Consider the following 15,035-nt stretch of genomic DNA (forward strand, 5'->3'; position numbering starts at 1 on the left):
ATTTGGCGGTTGCGAGAGGTTGCAATCCATTCCTCAAGTGGGGGTCCGCCACATTATAAACAACGAGGGCCGCCCTCGTTCGTTCTCGCCAGTCGCGTCCCTCGCTCCGGCCACCATGCGCGGTGGTGAAAAAAAGTGTGCTTGGCCTGCTGTCCAGAGCATGGGGGCTCCGCTTGTTCTTGCCTGGGTGGGGTTAAGCTTCGGAGACTAATGTACCCTTGTGGAGATGGACGGTGCGAGAGCATGTCGATGCGCGTGGGCTGGGACTAGGCGAGTTCCGATTTTGCTTTTTCGTGCGTTGTCGTGCATGCTACATGTGAAAAAGGCTGAGGGATTTGATCGTGAGTGGACCGGAGGCAAGACTACGTGGTGAGATTGCAGTGCTTTAGCGAAGATCGATCATTGGGGTGGGGCATGCGGCTGCATTTACGTGCCCGGATGGAACTATTGTCACAAATCCAATGCGTTCGCCACAATGCATGCAGAAACTTCGGGCGTATAATAGTGATGGGCCCGAGCACCTGGTGGAAGGAAATAGCAACGGCGAACGGTAAGTGGGGCTCATGTATAGCAATGCAGGTCACTGAAGCGAGGTAGTGCGAAAGCAAGATTTCTTTAGTAGGCTATCTAGAGGGGAGAAGAATACGAGGCTGTCATCGCGACTGGCCCAAACGTGTGTCGCAAACAGGAGTAGAGTTACCTACACGCCTTCTGAAACAAAACAAAACAAGACAAGCAAGACCAAAGGTAATGACTGACAACAGTTGGACATTCCGCGTACTTTTACCATGCACGTGTCGCTGCAGTCGAGGTCCTACTCGGAGTCCTCGTCGTCGCTGTCCGCATTCTCAAGCCACTCCTTGAACTGCTCGGCCGACTTGCGGACAGACTTGCTGACCTTGAGGTCGACATACTTTTTGCTGGCCTTGGAGCACCAACCCTTAAGCTGGTCTTCCGAGACGAGATCGTTCTCGTACACCTTCAGTAGGATAGCCGAGACCTGAGGGATGAGCTCGGGCTTGTCGTTGCCAACAAAGCGCTCAATGCCACCAAGGAAAGCCTTCTCATGCTTGTCCGAGGTGATCATCTTCTTGAGCATGGGAGCGCGGCCATCCATCTGCTTGACGATCTTCTCGGTGAAGAGGGTCTGGGGAATGACGGTAAGCGTGCGGTGCTTGGTTTCGATGCCGAGCTCCTTGGCCTTGACGTAGATGTCAACGTTGTCAAGCTTCTCAACACCGCCCTTCTCCGCGCCAGTGTCGATGATCCACTTGCCGAAAGTGTCGTAGCTGGAGCCGCCCTCGTCATCATCCTCAATGACAAGGGCACGCTTGAGGTCGTCGGGAAGGTCCTGGGCACGAGCCCTGATGGCCGCCTCCGAAGTGTCGATGGACCACTCAACTTCCTTGGCATCCTCCTCATCAATCTCCTTGGCGCCCTCGTTGATTTGGCGGGTCAACTCGTCGTCGCTGCCGGCCTCGAGTGCCATGTCACCATCATCACCGTTCTCCTCAGCGCTGTCACCGGGACTGCCGCCGTCGGGGGAGGTAGCCTCACCGCGGGCTTCAGCCTCCTTGCGGGCACGGCGCTCAGCCTTCTTGCTGGACTTGTCCTTCTTGCCCTTCTTGGGTTCGTTCTTCAGGATGAAGGAGCTGAGCTTGAGGCGGGGGTCTACGTCGGAAATCTTTCCGCAAGCCTTGCAGTCGAGCGTGATGTTGCCATCTTTGATATGCACGTCGGTCTCGGGGTTCTTGCACTTCTTGCAGAGGACAAACTTGGAGATGAAACCGTCGAGGTAGTCCTGGAGCTTGCTGGCGTCGTGGGCGCCGTTGATGATCCAACGGTCGTCGTTGGGGCTCGTGTTGGTCTGGGCGCCCAGCTCGAAACCAAAGTACTTGATGACGTGAGCGGGCGGGCGGGCGAGGGACTGAGCAACGCTGCTCAGGTTGACGATGACGGTCTTGATGCCGTTGCCCTTGCCTTCGATCTTGGACTGGATGCGCTCCATCTTGTAGCGGTAGAAGGGGTCGGTGACATCGCGGCGAATGTTGACGGTAGCCATGGTGACGGTGGTGCGGGGACTGGGCGAGGGGGTGGTTAATGGTTGTGCGGCGGGCGGGCGAACGGGGTCGGATCAGCTATGTTGACGAGGGCCGAAAGAGACATGCGCAGAAGCAGTCTCTAGTACGTGTGGGTTGGGTGTGCGTGTGCGACTCGGGGTCGAGAGGGGCAGTGGATTAGCCGTTGGTTTGGTGGATGATGCTGCTTGGTATCCGCATACAGCGAAATTTTTGCAGTTTGGGGGGAGGTTCGACTCGGAAGGCGTAGCGTTGGCGCGAATACATATACTCCTGTTGTCGTGGGCGACTCTGAGGTGCGGTTGGTGCTTAGGGCCTGGAGGCGGACGTCGAGGTGGCGGTTTAGGCAGGTCGCGGGCGGGCGACGAGCAGGCGGTTCGGCGGATAGGACAGAGTGTGCGGGTGCTGTTGCCAGTGGCAGTCACTGGTGTGGGCGAGGTCGACGGATGGATTTTGGCTGGTTCCAAGGGGAGTGTGTGCGGGCTGCGGGTGGTCGAGGGAAGTTATATGGGGTCGCAGCCTTTAGTTTTTCGAACTTGCCGAGCCACGCTAGCAGAGCGTTCTACAGACCAAACGCCCCCATCAGCCCCGCCCTGACTCAGGCAGTCATGCACTGAGTGGCATTGTCAGTTAACATGGTGACGAACAAAGAGTCTTGTCGTCTACACAAACGGCGGAACATCAAACAGCCCTACGGTGCTTTCATCCATGCGTGTAGGCAATCTTGGAAGCGTTTGACAGTTGCTATGTGGCCTGTATCCACCATGAACGCCCCGCAATTCGCCGCAAACACCACCAGCCATGTCGCATCTAACAACGTGGGCCATCGCGTTGGTCGCCCAGCAATGGTCGTTGAATAGGTCCAAGGTTCGCGGCAGCCTGTGACTTAGCACGTCGACATTCGCTACCAAGTCCTGCAAAACCAGCCGAAGACTTTGGCGAGCCGCGCCTAGATTGCGTCACACCTGCTAGTTGCTTTTTGAACATCCCCCATTCAACGACGACGAGCTCGAGCATTTTACCCCAGCTGTACGCCGACTTGCCAAGATGACTAGGCAGGAAGTAGACTACTCCCTGTATCTCGTGACAGACTCTACAGAGGCCATCCTCGGTTCCAGGGATCTGGTTGACGTGGTTGAGCAGGCGTTACTTGGAGGTTAGTCAGCCGTAATACAACATACCACGATGTTGATCGACATATGCAGGTGTCACCATCGTTCAATACAGAGACAAAACCTCGGACACCGGCATCCTCATCGCAACAGCAAAGAAGCTCCACGAAAAATGCAAGGCACACAACGTCCCTCTCCTCATCAACGACCGCGTAGACGTCGCCCTCGCAGTGGGCTGTGAGGGCGTTCACATTGGTCAAGATGATATGAACGCCCAGGAGGCCCGCCTTATCCTAGGCGAAGACAAAATCATCGGCGTCACCGTCTCGTCCATCCAAGAAGCGCGCACAGCCGTCGAGCAAGGAGCAGACTACCTAGGCATCGGCACGTTGTATGCCACGAATACCAAAAAGAACACCAAAGACATCATCGGCATCACTGGAATAAGGAAGATACTGCACTATCTCGACCAAGGCACCGAAGCAGAGAATAAAGTCAAAACAGTATGCATCGGCGGCATCAACGCCTCAAACACCCAACGCATAACATACCAACTCTTTGCTCCAACTCCCGCCAACGCAAACCCCAAGACCATCAACGGCGTTGCCGTCGTATCTGCCATAATCGGGGCTCAAGACCCCAAAGCCGCGTCTTTGCACCTCACCCATCTCCTCAAGACGGCTCCGCCCTTTGCCCCCCAATCCCCACTCCCACACTTCTACCACCAAAACCCCCGCGACGAAATAACCTCTGTCCTCAAAGCTGCTATCTCAGCAACCAAAAAGGTAAAAGAAATGAACCCCCTCTCCCACAACATGACGAACCTCGTTGTCCAAAACTTTGCCGCAAACGTCGCCCTCTGCGTAGGCGCAAGCCCCATAATGGCAAACTACGGCGCCGAAGCATCCGACCTGTCTAAACTAGGTGGCGCGCTTGTAGTAAACATGGGCACTGTGACACCCGATGGACTGGCAAACTACCAACAAGCCATCAACGCGTACAACGCCGCCGGCGGACCCATCATCCTCGATCCCGTGGGCGCCGGCGCAACGAGTGTACGACGGGACGCTCTAGCCCAGCTCCTGAGCGCCGGGTATTTCGACTTGATCAAAGGGAACGAGAGCGAGGTCCTCGCCGTTGCACGTGCAAGTGGGTATACGCTTGATAGTTCGAGCCAGCAACAGCGAGGTGTGGACTCTGGTGCTTCGCTCTTCTCGCTGCCCCAAAGAGCGCATATTGTTTCCCGGCTTGCGGCTCGCGAACGCACAGTTGTGCTTATGACGGGGGCTACGGATCTTGTTTCGGATGGCGCGCGCACGTATGCGGTGGCGAATGGACATGAGTATCTGGGGAGGATCACGGGGAGTGGGTGCACGTTGGGTACTACGCTATCTGCGTATCTGGCTGCGTACCGCGGGGATAAGCTGTTGGCTGCTGTGGCGGGTTTGCTACATTACGAGATTGCGGCGGAAGTTGCGGCGCAGAGGGAGGATGTCAGAGGCCCGGGGACTTTTGTTCCGGCTTTTCTGGATGAGTTGTGGAATCATGGGGAGAGGGTGGTGAAGGGAGATGTGGAGTTGAACGATGTGGCCAAGGTGGAGTTCGTCAAGGACATGGAGGATGCTGGGTTGGTGGAGGATATGTAGAGAGCGTAGCGGCCGCAAAGGTGTACATGGAGAGTCTTAAAGCACACAAGCAGTACGAGAGCGCAAACGTAGATGGCGAATCTGGGCATTCTTGGAGAAGAAAAGGGACTAGTACTGCACCTTTTACTTGTCGCTCCTTGTCCTTTATCTTAACACAAACGCTCACTGACTTCCAACATGATTTGATCGTACATTCCCGTGCCAACACTAACGCCAAACACGTCTACCTTGCTTTTCTGTACCGTCCTTGATTCATTTCTGCCTTCAAAGCATCTTGCTGATCCGGTAACGGCGCTCTTCTCCTGATACTATCTGCACCTCCACCCGCAGGTCCACCCTGCCCACCCGCAAACCCTTGCTGTTGTTGTGGCGGCGGAGGCGGACCAGGCCATCCCGGTGGCGGCGCACCCATACCGCCAGGTGGTGGAGGGAAGCCCGGAAATCCTGGAGGAGGCATGCCTGGAGGAAGTGGTGGCATACCAGGTGGCATGCCTTGTGGAAAGCCAGGAAAGTTTGGTGGTGGTGGAAAAGGAGGGGCTCCGTTGGCGTTTGGTGGGGGAGGTCCGTGACCATGGGGTATAGGAGGGGGTGGTAAGGAGCCAGATGCGATGAGTTGTGCAATGCGGGAGGGGTCCATGCCGTTGAAAGGGGGTATAGGCGCGCCACCCGCACTTGGTGGGGGTGGGAAGGGCATACCGCCTGGTGGGGGAGGGATTGGTGGATGATTTGTGCCTCCAATACCCGGTAGAGAACTCGAAGTGCCATCTGGTGCTGTGTTGAGTCCTGGCAGCGATAGACCAGGTGGGAGGAAGCCACCGCCTGGGTTCTTTGAAGGCATCTTCTGATCGACCAAGCCTTCGGCCTCGTCTTCTGCCTCCTGCTCTTCTTCTTCCATCTTTTGCCGCCTGCCCTGACCGCGGTCGAATGTGCCTTGCGCCTCTGCTGCTGCTTGGCCAATGTGGTAACGATCGTTGACGTAGTTTGTGTCGCCTGGCCGTGGACGCGTCCAGAAGCGCGTGACCCTATCGTTGGAGCCAGAGGCGAGGATGTGACCTAACGGATGCCAGTCCATGGTCCAGACAGTGAAGTCGTGAGCGTATTGCAGGCTGTGCGCGGGGTATATGGTTTGGGAGGGGGCGTTTTGCGAGTCGGCGGCGTCGTAAGGCGATATCGAGGGTGCAACGCCGGCGGGAGGGTTCTGCTCGTCGAGTAGATAGTGGTGTATGCTACCATCGACACCGCCGGTAGACAACAGGTTCTTGTGCATGGGATGCCATGCCATGGTGATGATGTCCTTCTCATGTCCCTTGAGCAGTAAGACGTCGCGCATCATTCGGAGATCAAAGATGCGGGCTGTGTGGTCACGAGCGCATGTTGCTAGCATGTTTCCTTGGACGGGCTCGAACATGGTTTTTGATATTGGGTTTTTATGTCCATGAAGCGTCGTCAGACAGCGCCCTGTGCGCGGGTCCCAGAACTTGACCTGGTGGTCCTTCGACCCTGATACTAGCAGTCCCTTGTGCGGATGCCAATCGACCGACTTGACTTCCCACCCGTGTCCTGTCAACGTCGACTCTTCTGTACTCGACGCAAAGTCCCAGATCTTGAGCGTGGTGTCGTCGGCGCATGTGACGAATTTGGTGTCGGTCGGCGCTATGGACAGCCCTCGCACAGCTTCGGTATGCGCCTGAATCTCTTTGACGTTGTTGAAGTTTGTCTGCCAGTACTTGACGACACCGGTTTGGTCTGCTGACAGGAGCCAGTCGTCGGTGGATGTGTATTCGACGGCGCGGATGGCAGCCTCGTGGGCCTGCATAATGGTCTCGAAGTTGAAGCCCATTCCGTTCCACAGCGTAAACTCGCCACTGGTCGAGCCTGTGAGCAGTCGCCGGCCCTCTGGCGTCCACTTGACTACGTTGATGGGGTGCTTGACTTTGTTCAGAGACGAATGCACGGCTTTGGCAGGTATCGACTCGGCCGCGCTGGCGACACGTGCTGCGGGCGGCTGCATGTCGACGATGTAGCTGGCGCTTGGCCGCTCCATCTCTGGCGTGGGCGCATTCTTGTATCGCGGGCGGCGGTTGCGCATCCACTGGACGGTCGTTGAGCCATAGTCGGTCACGGCACCTGTGGTTGTACAGTCAGTCTTTGATGCGTGCGTCGATAGCCGAATGACTCCATCAGCGAATCCCGAACCCGAAGAGAGCTAGATCGCGGGGGCAGATTGCGCGTTGAGAGGTCTTGTCCGGTAGAGAGCTGAGCATGATGAACAGGCATACTGACGTTTTGGTCGGGGCCGCAAGCCTCCCTCGAAGTCCGGACGATGGTATTCGCGCTCCATGGCGTGCTGCTGCCAAAGACGATGTTCACTCGATCAACATGGAGGGCGCGTCGGGTGTGAGGTGGTGAGTCGGGGTGCGCAGGTGTTGTGTGCAGTGAAAGCGCGTGCCTTGTCGCGTTGGACCTGGGAACGTCGGCAACAGATCAGCCACAGCGCCACACTCGACACATAGCCGCGCTGCATCACCGTGCAGATCCCCGCTCACCAGACTCCCAACAGAATCCCGAGACGCCCTGATAACTCTATCGCCATTGTGCCAGAACCCTCGGCCATGGCGCGCTTATCCCGACTACAAATCCCCCACCGTCGCCGAGAGCCACGGCCCAGTCGCCCTCTTTTCGTCGTCCCTCCCTGACTGGTTTAATTGCTTCCACCCGAGACATTGCTCCCAACCCTCCAACATGGCGACCCTCACCCAACTGGCCGCCTCTTCTGCTCTCGACATGCAACACGCCAGCTCCCCGGTGTACCGCGGAAAGACAGCCCCCCAAGCCAACCCCACTCCCAACCCCAATGGCTCTATCAAGCGTGCTCGCGATACCAAATACCGCCATGTCTTTGCGACGCACTCCTCTTCGCGCACCTCGTGTCTCAGCCAGGAGAGCGCAGAAAAGATCCCGAGCTTCGTCGGCTTCAGGAATCTCATGATCTTGGTCCTGAGTATGAAGCCGCCACTCCCGACAGTAGCCGCACATCGCTGACAACTCTAGTCGTCTCCAACCTGCGATTGATGATTGTGAACCTGCAGAAGTACGGCGTCCTCATCTGTCTGTCCTGCCACGACTACCGCCGCTCCGACGTCATCACCGGCCTGCTCCTCTACCTGCTCGTCCCCGCCCACCTCTTTGTCACCTACCTGATCGAACTCGCCGCAGCCTGGCAGGCCAACCGAGCCTACGCCCGCATCTCCCAGCAACGCGACCAAGACACGCCCGCCAGCTACGCCGCTGCCCTGCGCAGCTTCAACTCAACATGGTACATTGTCGCCTTTTTCCACAGCGTCAACGCAGTCGCCAACCTCTACATCGCGACCAAGTACGTCTACTATGACATCTACCACCCGGGCATCGGCACCCTCTGCGAACTGCACGCCGTTATCGTCTTCCTCAAGTGCGCTTCCTACGCACTCACAAACCGCGACCTCCGCCATGCCTACCTGCACCCCAGGCAGGCCGATCCGCTGCCGGAACTCTACAAAGCATGCCCATATCCACAGAACATCAACATGAAGAACCTGTGCTACTTCTGGTGGGCACCCACCCTCGTCTACCAGCCCGTCTACCCCAGAACCGACACGATCCGCTGGGGCTTTGTCCTCAAACGTCTTGCCGAACTCGCTGGTCTCAGCATCGTCATCTGGATCGCGTCCGCCCAATACGCCGCGCCTCTGTTGCAGAACTCGCTCGACAAGATCCTCACTTTGAATTTTACTTCCATCGCTGAGCGCGTCATGAAACTATCCACCATCAGCGTCTTCTGCTGGCTATGCGGCTTCTTCGCCCTCTTCCAGTCCGCCCTCAACGCGCTTGCCGAAGTCATGCGGTTCGGCGACCGAGAGTTCTACGGAGACTGGTGGAACGTCTCGTCCATCCGCACCTACTGGACTACCTGGAACAAGCCCGTAACCAACTTTATGCGCCGTCACATCTACTCGCCTCTTGTCGGTCGCGGTGTGCCTCCCGCGCTAGCCCAGATCCTCGTCTTCCTCTTTTCTGGTGTCCTGCACGAACTGCTCGTCGGCGTTCCCACACACAACATTATTGGCGTAGCTTTTGCTGGCATGATGTTCCAGATTCCGCTCATTGCACTCACAGATGTCATCCAAAAGGTCAAATGGATCCAGGGGAGAGTTGCAGGTAACATGATTTTCTGGATGAGCTTTTGTCTCGTGGGACAGCCACTCGCGGCGCTACTTTATTTCTTTGCTTGGCAGGCAAAATATGGGAGTGTGAGTAAAAGTGTGGGGGAGAGTGCTGTGAATGTATTCTATCGGCGGTAGTTTACGACTTTTTTTCCAGTTCCCACGTAATGAGTTTGTTATTGTCATTGTTGTGGACGTTCAGTACAACTCTAATCCATCCAGTCGCAAAAGATACTTTTCATTGTCGGATTGGCGTGTTGAATCACCAATTATGCGTTTTCTAGCTTACCCTACAATCTCCAACAGTCCTCCCTTGACCCTGCTTAGCATGTGCACCACTTCCTTGTTCAAGACCCCCTCGAGCCTCTCAATCCACAGGCCATGAACGCCTCTCTCAATACCTACATCAGCAAACCCTTTCGCCCTCTTCACCACCTCTACCCTTTCTTGACCACCCCAACTCATCACCACTTCACTCGCACAGAAGATGCGCATACCGAGCGTAAACACCTCGGCTTTGGTACTCCATCCCAGCGCGCCGTCACCTTCTTCCTCGGCTGTTTGTGTGAGTGTGGTGAGACCGTCGAGTACCCAGTTGGTCAACCCGGTGCGCAGGCTCAGTGGCACAGCAGAGGCAGACAAGGAAAGGAGAATGCGCGACCACAGTATAGTGTCCAAGGTGTCGTCTTTGTACAAATTCTGCTTCTCCTGCGCAAAAAGTGACGTATCTTCCTTCCTCTCCTGTGCAAAAGTGTCGGCAAATGGCGTGGAGAAGAGATGATGGGGTGAGGGTGTATTGGTTAAACGTCGTATCGCTTCCTTGGCGAGGAATTGTGACGTGGAAAATGCAGATACCAGGTACGCCCCAAGACGGTGCGTAGTCAGTATCGGTACCGTGTTTTTGAACAGTCGGTCACCCTGTGAGCGTAGGAGAATGCCTGCTGTTGAAGCAGCTAGATCACGTATCTCGTCGTCATCGTCGTTGAGGAGGTCGTAAAGAACGACGGCCAGACCAAGGATGAGAGGTCCTGTTGCTTTTCCTTTGGGGGCGAGGGCGAAGATGGAGTTGAGCGCGGACAAGGATTGTATAGCTGCGTAGCGAGTGTCGAAGGGGTTGGTATCGATGGTTGTCATGCGTAGCAGGCGAACGTAGCGTGCGATACAGGCGAGAACCTCGTCACGGTGGAGTGGGTAGCTGGTGTAAGCATGGTCGAGGAATGAGCCTAGGAGGTGCAGGGCGCTTTGCATATTTGATGGTGGGCCTTGGACGCACTGTGTTTCCAATTTCGTCAAGGTGAGCATGACTTGATCTTCCATCGTCAGGCTGAAGAAGTCGCTTTTCAAATGGTCCTTGGTAAGAGCATCGGCAAGGACGGCTTGCGCTTTCGAGACAACTTCTGGGTCGCGGGCCTCCAAGACTACACGATGAATATGTGCTAGGACCAGCGACAATGGAATGGTTAGCCCATTGGGTGTCTTCATCTGCAATATGGTGTCCATCGTTTCCAGAGCTTCCATACAGGTATCCGGGTCCTCGTTTGCGAGAAGCATGAGCGCATCGCCAATGTTTTGATAATCGTCCGAGACCATGCTGTGAAGCGAATTTCCACGCAAGATGATCCGGTCAACGAAATATACTTGTGCGAGAGACGTCCTGAGTAGATCATCACCGTGGTGATCACTTGGTCCGATATGGTACTCCGGTCCGATGGCTATGGACGTAGTAAGGTCAATCCACGCACTAAGTATTGAGACAGCGGTCGCTCTTTGCAGCATGGCCATGCCGCATAGGCTCACAACATCGAGGAAGGCGGCTCGTACAAAAGGGCAATTACTCGAAATGTACCAACTCGTTGCGTGCTGGCCGAGCTGCTGCATCAACGATGAGAAGTGTTGCAAAGCTGTCAGAAGTCAACAGCTGAATATTTAGTTTCTGCTTCCGACACCACTTACTGCATTGGTTTTCATCTCGCAACAGCTTCTTCAGCAGGTACTTGGCTACCAAAAGCCTTCCATGCTGTTCATTGTGATCGCTGGTAACCGTATCTAGAATTGGAGACAGTTCATGGTAGCTCTCGTTAGTAGTGCCCAGTGACACATATGTTCTGGCCGCCATATCTCGCATATGCCAATGCGGGCTCGGTAGTAAGTCCCTTACCAAACCGCGGATCTTGGTGAGATCCCCCGGCGGTCGGGCCTGACGCAAGATCTGGAGAGCAGGAAACACGCCTTCAGCACCATGGAGATCCATTGGCGAACTGCCACTCTCGGGTGTCTCCATGATTTTGAGATCGCCGCTTGGCTCAAGCAGCTCGACCAAGATCTTCACGAGACTGGGATAGTTGTCGTAGGAGAATCGAGACGTTTTGGCTCGCTCTCGTTCTTTCCAGTCTTGAGCTTCGTCGCTGCCGAGTAGTCGTTCGATCAGAGCTTTGAACAGCATCAAGCTACAATTGCGAAGAGGCCATCTGGGTATGCGTTAGCTTAGAAACTGTAATGTCTGTGTACGTGTCACTAACATGGGCGAGCTCAGGGTTTTAGCAGCAAGCTCGAGACCTTGCCCGATGTATGTCTCCGATGCAATACTTAGCTTCGAAGTCGTGAATATTTCCTTGATACAGTTCAGAGCATGCACCTGAGGAAGACGGCTTTCTTCTATATTTGTACTTTGCGCCTCCACGAGAGTTTCCGCGACAAGATCTTTGATAGCTCGAGGGAAGAGTTTGCCTCCTGTTTGTGGCTCAGCTGCTAGTAGAGCGGACATGGCTGCTGGTATGCCTGCAGATCTTCGAGTGATGGCGTCTGACTTTGCTTGGATGGATCGTAGCGTTTCCTAGAGACCTTTAGTTTCCAGATCACCCCGAAGGTGGATGTACAAACCTGATACCACATCTCTGGTAAAGCGCGTAATGAGGATATGTTCGACAAGACACAACGGCGACAGAAGACTGCAAATGTCTGAGAGACTGTCGAAAACGCACCGCGGTGACGAAGCTCCAGTAGCTGAGTGAAGCAGAGTCTGCCGAGCTTTTCGAAGAGTTCTGGAGTCACAAGGTCGTTGTCACCGTCACCTACAGGAGCTTTGAGGATGACCGTTCGTAAAAGCACACTGATGACGTTAGCAGTGTCGGCTGTGTAGTCGAGAAATCAATACCTAGCCTCTTTCAGTCCTCTCCATGAGTAACTCAAAATCTCTTTAGTATCTAAGCTACTCTCATCTTCTAGTTCGTCAGGAACATGGCCTTCCGGTGCATCCGCACAGAGGACGTGATAGACGCAGGACCACAGACTCTCAATACTCGTTACGATGTCGCCATGCGCTTTTTTCCAGTGCGCAAACTTATCAGATGGCAAGCTCGAAACGAATGCGTAGAAATCGGGTTGATCGGTCACATATCGTAACGCAGCAAACGTACCGTGTACCGGTCGACCATCGACGGCTCGTGGAAGATCGCTGCGGGCCAGAGTCAAAGTTTCGTCGAGTTGTGTTCTCAGATATTCGAACAGGTGCTGTTTCGAAGAGAAGTGTTCGCCAGCAGTGGCACTTGAATCATCGCCAGCCAAGGCAAAGATCATCCCGTAAGCACGCGCAACACCGTCCGCTTGATCTGCTCGACCTGTTCGAAGCATGGTAGCCTCCGCTCTCGCAACAAATTGGGGAATCATTGACATGATGCGTTTCTTATCCGTTTGTGGAAGCGCAACTAGACAAAGCTGCAAGACCGATACAGCCGCGTCTCGAACATCGTCAAAAGGATCCAGTATTAGATCGAGCAGTATTCGGCACAGCTTCTGGTTTCCGAACTGGAGACCGTGAGCCCAATTTAGCTGACCTTGCGCAGACTTTGAGAGACTGGTGAACGGTACTCCAGGATCTATCCCAGATCGTAGTACGATGGTGATTGACCGTAGTGCGGTGATGCGGCTCTGGTAAGAGGCAGTTGGGCGCAGCTCCCACTCAAGGAACTGCACATACCAGGTGATGAAAGCCAGGGACTCAGAGAGCGGATCTTGTCGCGAACCCTGCGTAACTGAAGCGTGTGGGCTAGAGCTTGTCGCTGGAAAGGGGAGGCGTCTTTGGTCTGAAGAAGTACCTTTCGTGATGGACTTTGCTAGAGTTGCTGTACTAGCTCTCAGACGATCAAATAGCTTTTGTGTATAGCCATGCACCTCTCGGCGGAAATTTGCATCCGTGTCGGTATGAAGATGGGAGAGGTTGCGCTTTAAGGCCTGCAAAATACCGCCACTTATAGCTTTCGTAACAGAAGTAGAATACACGCCCAGGAACATGCCTGCAAGCCTGACTTCTGGTTCCGAGTCCGCCATCCAGGCTCCTGATATGTCGTCCGGCAAATAGAGCGCCCCGTCGCGAATTTGGATGGTGCTTTGAGCTCTATGATCTGGTACAGAGATGAGTGAGTGCCTTTGTTATTGATGTATGCTATTCACATCCACTTACCATTATCCTTTACGATATTGAGTTCCTTTCCGGTTGCGATCGCTGCTAGGAGTATTCTGAACTCCTCTAGTCCACTAAGAGGTGATGTGCGTCTGCCGGACTGGCGAAGCTGGCTGGGTAACGCATGCTTATACGGAACATGGGACTCGAAATTGAGATATGCGAGGAACCTTAGGTACTCAGAGAGATTGGGTAGAAAACAGTGGGGGAAGACGTGAGTCTTAAACTCCTGGATTCGGTCTGGCCAATCGCGCAACGTCTGCATCACCGGCTCTATCCAGGGAGGTAAGGCTAAGCCATCGTTGGGGTGTTCGTCGTAGTTTGCGAGACGGCGAGCCTGTAGTAGGTAGTTCTTAATTAAGTGTCCCGCTGAAAGGGAAGTATCATGATGCACGACCCAGGCAAGGAAGGATGTGAACACGGTTCGCGAAGTTACCGGCTCCTGGATTGCATCTGATGTTCGCTTCAGCTGCTCGTCAAACAGACTGACTAAATCTGTGATGGAGATCACATCCCGCAGCAGGAAATGTGCAAGGCCTTGCAAAGCTGGTTTAACTTTGATGCGGTCTTCTCGCTCACAGATGATGTCCAGGAACGAGGTCGTAGCTCGTCTCCGAAGTTCGGTTGCACGCGCACTCTGATCTTTAGTAATAACACTTGTGAGGACCAAGAGCATCTGCCTCATCGACTTGCCCTTTGCATCTCCAGACCGCTGAAGATATATGTTGAATACTCGCATCCATATGGAATCAGCTAGGATCGCCTCCCGTGCATAGGCGCAATCGGAAGCCGCGCAATACTCAATGATTGCGCACAAGGCATTGGATGCGGCTGCTCGATGGCTGTTCTCTAGTTCTGGGAGGTCTGCAGTTTCCAAAGCAGGATCGAGAACAACACGAAGCTCTCTATTCAGACGTTAGTGGGGTTCGGCATCGACAAAGCAAAGCTCACGGACTTTGCGTCCTTACTTCAGAGCAGTTGCAGGCTCTTTCTCCGCGAAATTAGGCAAGATTTTCGCCACATTCTTGGCCACATCTCGCAACGCCTTGTCAGAGACCGGGACTTCAGCAGCTGGTGCGGTTCCTTCTGCCATGGCCCTGAAGATTGGCGATCTCGCACGGGCGTCGACAGTTCTAATTAGTAGGTCAGAAAGACGAGGGCTGGAGATTCGCGAGGTGGACCCACCAGCTTAGTCAGCTGCGAATCTCTCATGGTGCGCTGACGCTTCGATCTTTTACGCGTCGCGCCGAGACCCGTCCTCGTCGACTTTGCGAAGCCCTAATCATCCAGTTTCGCGTTGTTTACTATCGGCACCGACTCACTCATAGTCAATTTCCTGTGTTTCCGCTTCAATGCCCTTCCTCAGCTCCGCCATTAACTCTCGACACGCGTTCGGTATGCGCCTTCTCGCATCTCTTATCCAATGCTCCGAGAAGCAATTATCTACTACAAACGGTATCACAGTCAGCGATGTGAACCTATCCTTGTTACTCATCTTTCCTTGGCATGACATCCGTATTGGGACGACTTGCCTTATG

The 15,035-nt window shown here is 54.7% G+C and overlaps 5 protein-coding genes across 5 annotated transcripts; 2 read left to right on the forward strand and 3 right to left on the reverse strand.

Moving 5' to 3' along the window:
- Positions 1 to 344: 344 nt before the first annotated feature.
- BKA58DRAFT_78498 (domain found in IF2B/IF5-domain-containing protein) lies at positions 345 to 2,293 on the reverse strand. The gene has a single exon (XM_046175903.1). The coding sequence runs from the start codon at positions 2,060 to 2,062 to the stop codon at positions 815 to 817; it is 1,248 nt and encodes a 415-aa protein (XP_046028439.1). The 5' UTR covers positions 2,063 to 2,293; the 3' UTR covers positions 345 to 814.
- Positions 2,294 to 2,685: 392 nt separating this feature from the next.
- Positions 2,686 to 4,948, forward strand: BKA58DRAFT_375545 (Hydroxyethylthiazole kinase family-domain-containing protein). The gene is made up of 2 exons (XM_046169431.1): positions 2,686 to 3,234; positions 3,284 to 4,948. The coding sequence occupies exons 1-2, from the start codon at positions 3,126 to 3,128 to the stop codon at positions 4,834 to 4,836; spliced, it is 1,662 nt and encodes a 553-aa protein (XP_046028440.1). The 5' UTR covers positions 2,686 to 3,125; the 3' UTR covers positions 4,837 to 4,948.
- BKA58DRAFT_375548 (WD40-repeat-containing domain protein) lies at positions 4,949 to 7,277 on the reverse strand. The gene is made up of 2 exons (XM_046169432.1): positions 7,120 to 7,277; positions 4,949 to 6,963 (listed from the first exon to the last, which is right to left on the reverse strand). Exons 1-2 carry the CDS (start codon positions 7,175 to 7,177, stop codon positions 5,060 to 5,062), a joined length of 1,962 nt encoding a protein of 653 aa, XP_046028441.1. The 5' UTR covers positions 7,178 to 7,277; the 3' UTR covers positions 4,949 to 5,059.
- On the forward strand, positions 7,278 to 9,176 carry BKA58DRAFT_465398 (MBOAT, membrane-bound O-acyltransferase family-domain-containing protein; the record flags this gene model as incomplete). The annotated part of the gene is made up of 2 exons (XM_046174959.1): positions 7,278 to 7,837; positions 7,888 to 9,176. Exons 1-2 carry the CDS (start codon positions 7,579 to 7,581, stop codon positions 9,174 to 9,176), a joined length of 1,548 nt encoding a protein of 515 aa, XP_046028442.1. The 5' UTR covers positions 7,278 to 7,578.
- Positions 9,177 to 9,249: 73 nt separating this feature from the next.
- Positions 9,250 to 14,616, reverse strand: BKA58DRAFT_78545 (putative death-receptor fusion protein-domain-containing protein). The gene is made up of 7 exons (XM_046175906.1): positions 14,466 to 14,616; positions 13,498 to 14,402; positions 12,193 to 13,438; positions 11,919 to 12,147; positions 11,558 to 11,871; positions 10,992 to 11,506; positions 9,250 to 10,939 (listed from the first exon to the last, which is right to left on the reverse strand). Exons 1-7 carry the CDS (start codon positions 14,588 to 14,590, stop codon positions 9,324 to 9,326), a joined length of 4,950 nt encoding a protein of 1,649 aa, XP_046028443.1. The 5' UTR covers positions 14,591 to 14,616; the 3' UTR covers positions 9,250 to 9,323.
- Positions 14,617 to 15,035: the final 419 nt, after the last annotated feature.

The sequence above is a fragment of the Alternaria rosae genome, assembly GCF_020736505.1.
Source record: "Alternaria rosae strain MPI-PUGE-AT-0040 chromosome Unknown BKA58scaffold_2, whole genome shotgun sequence".
In the NCBI taxonomy this organism is placed as follows: Eukaryota; Fungi; Ascomycota; class Dothideomycetes; order Pleosporales; family Pleosporaceae; genus Alternaria; species Alternaria rosae.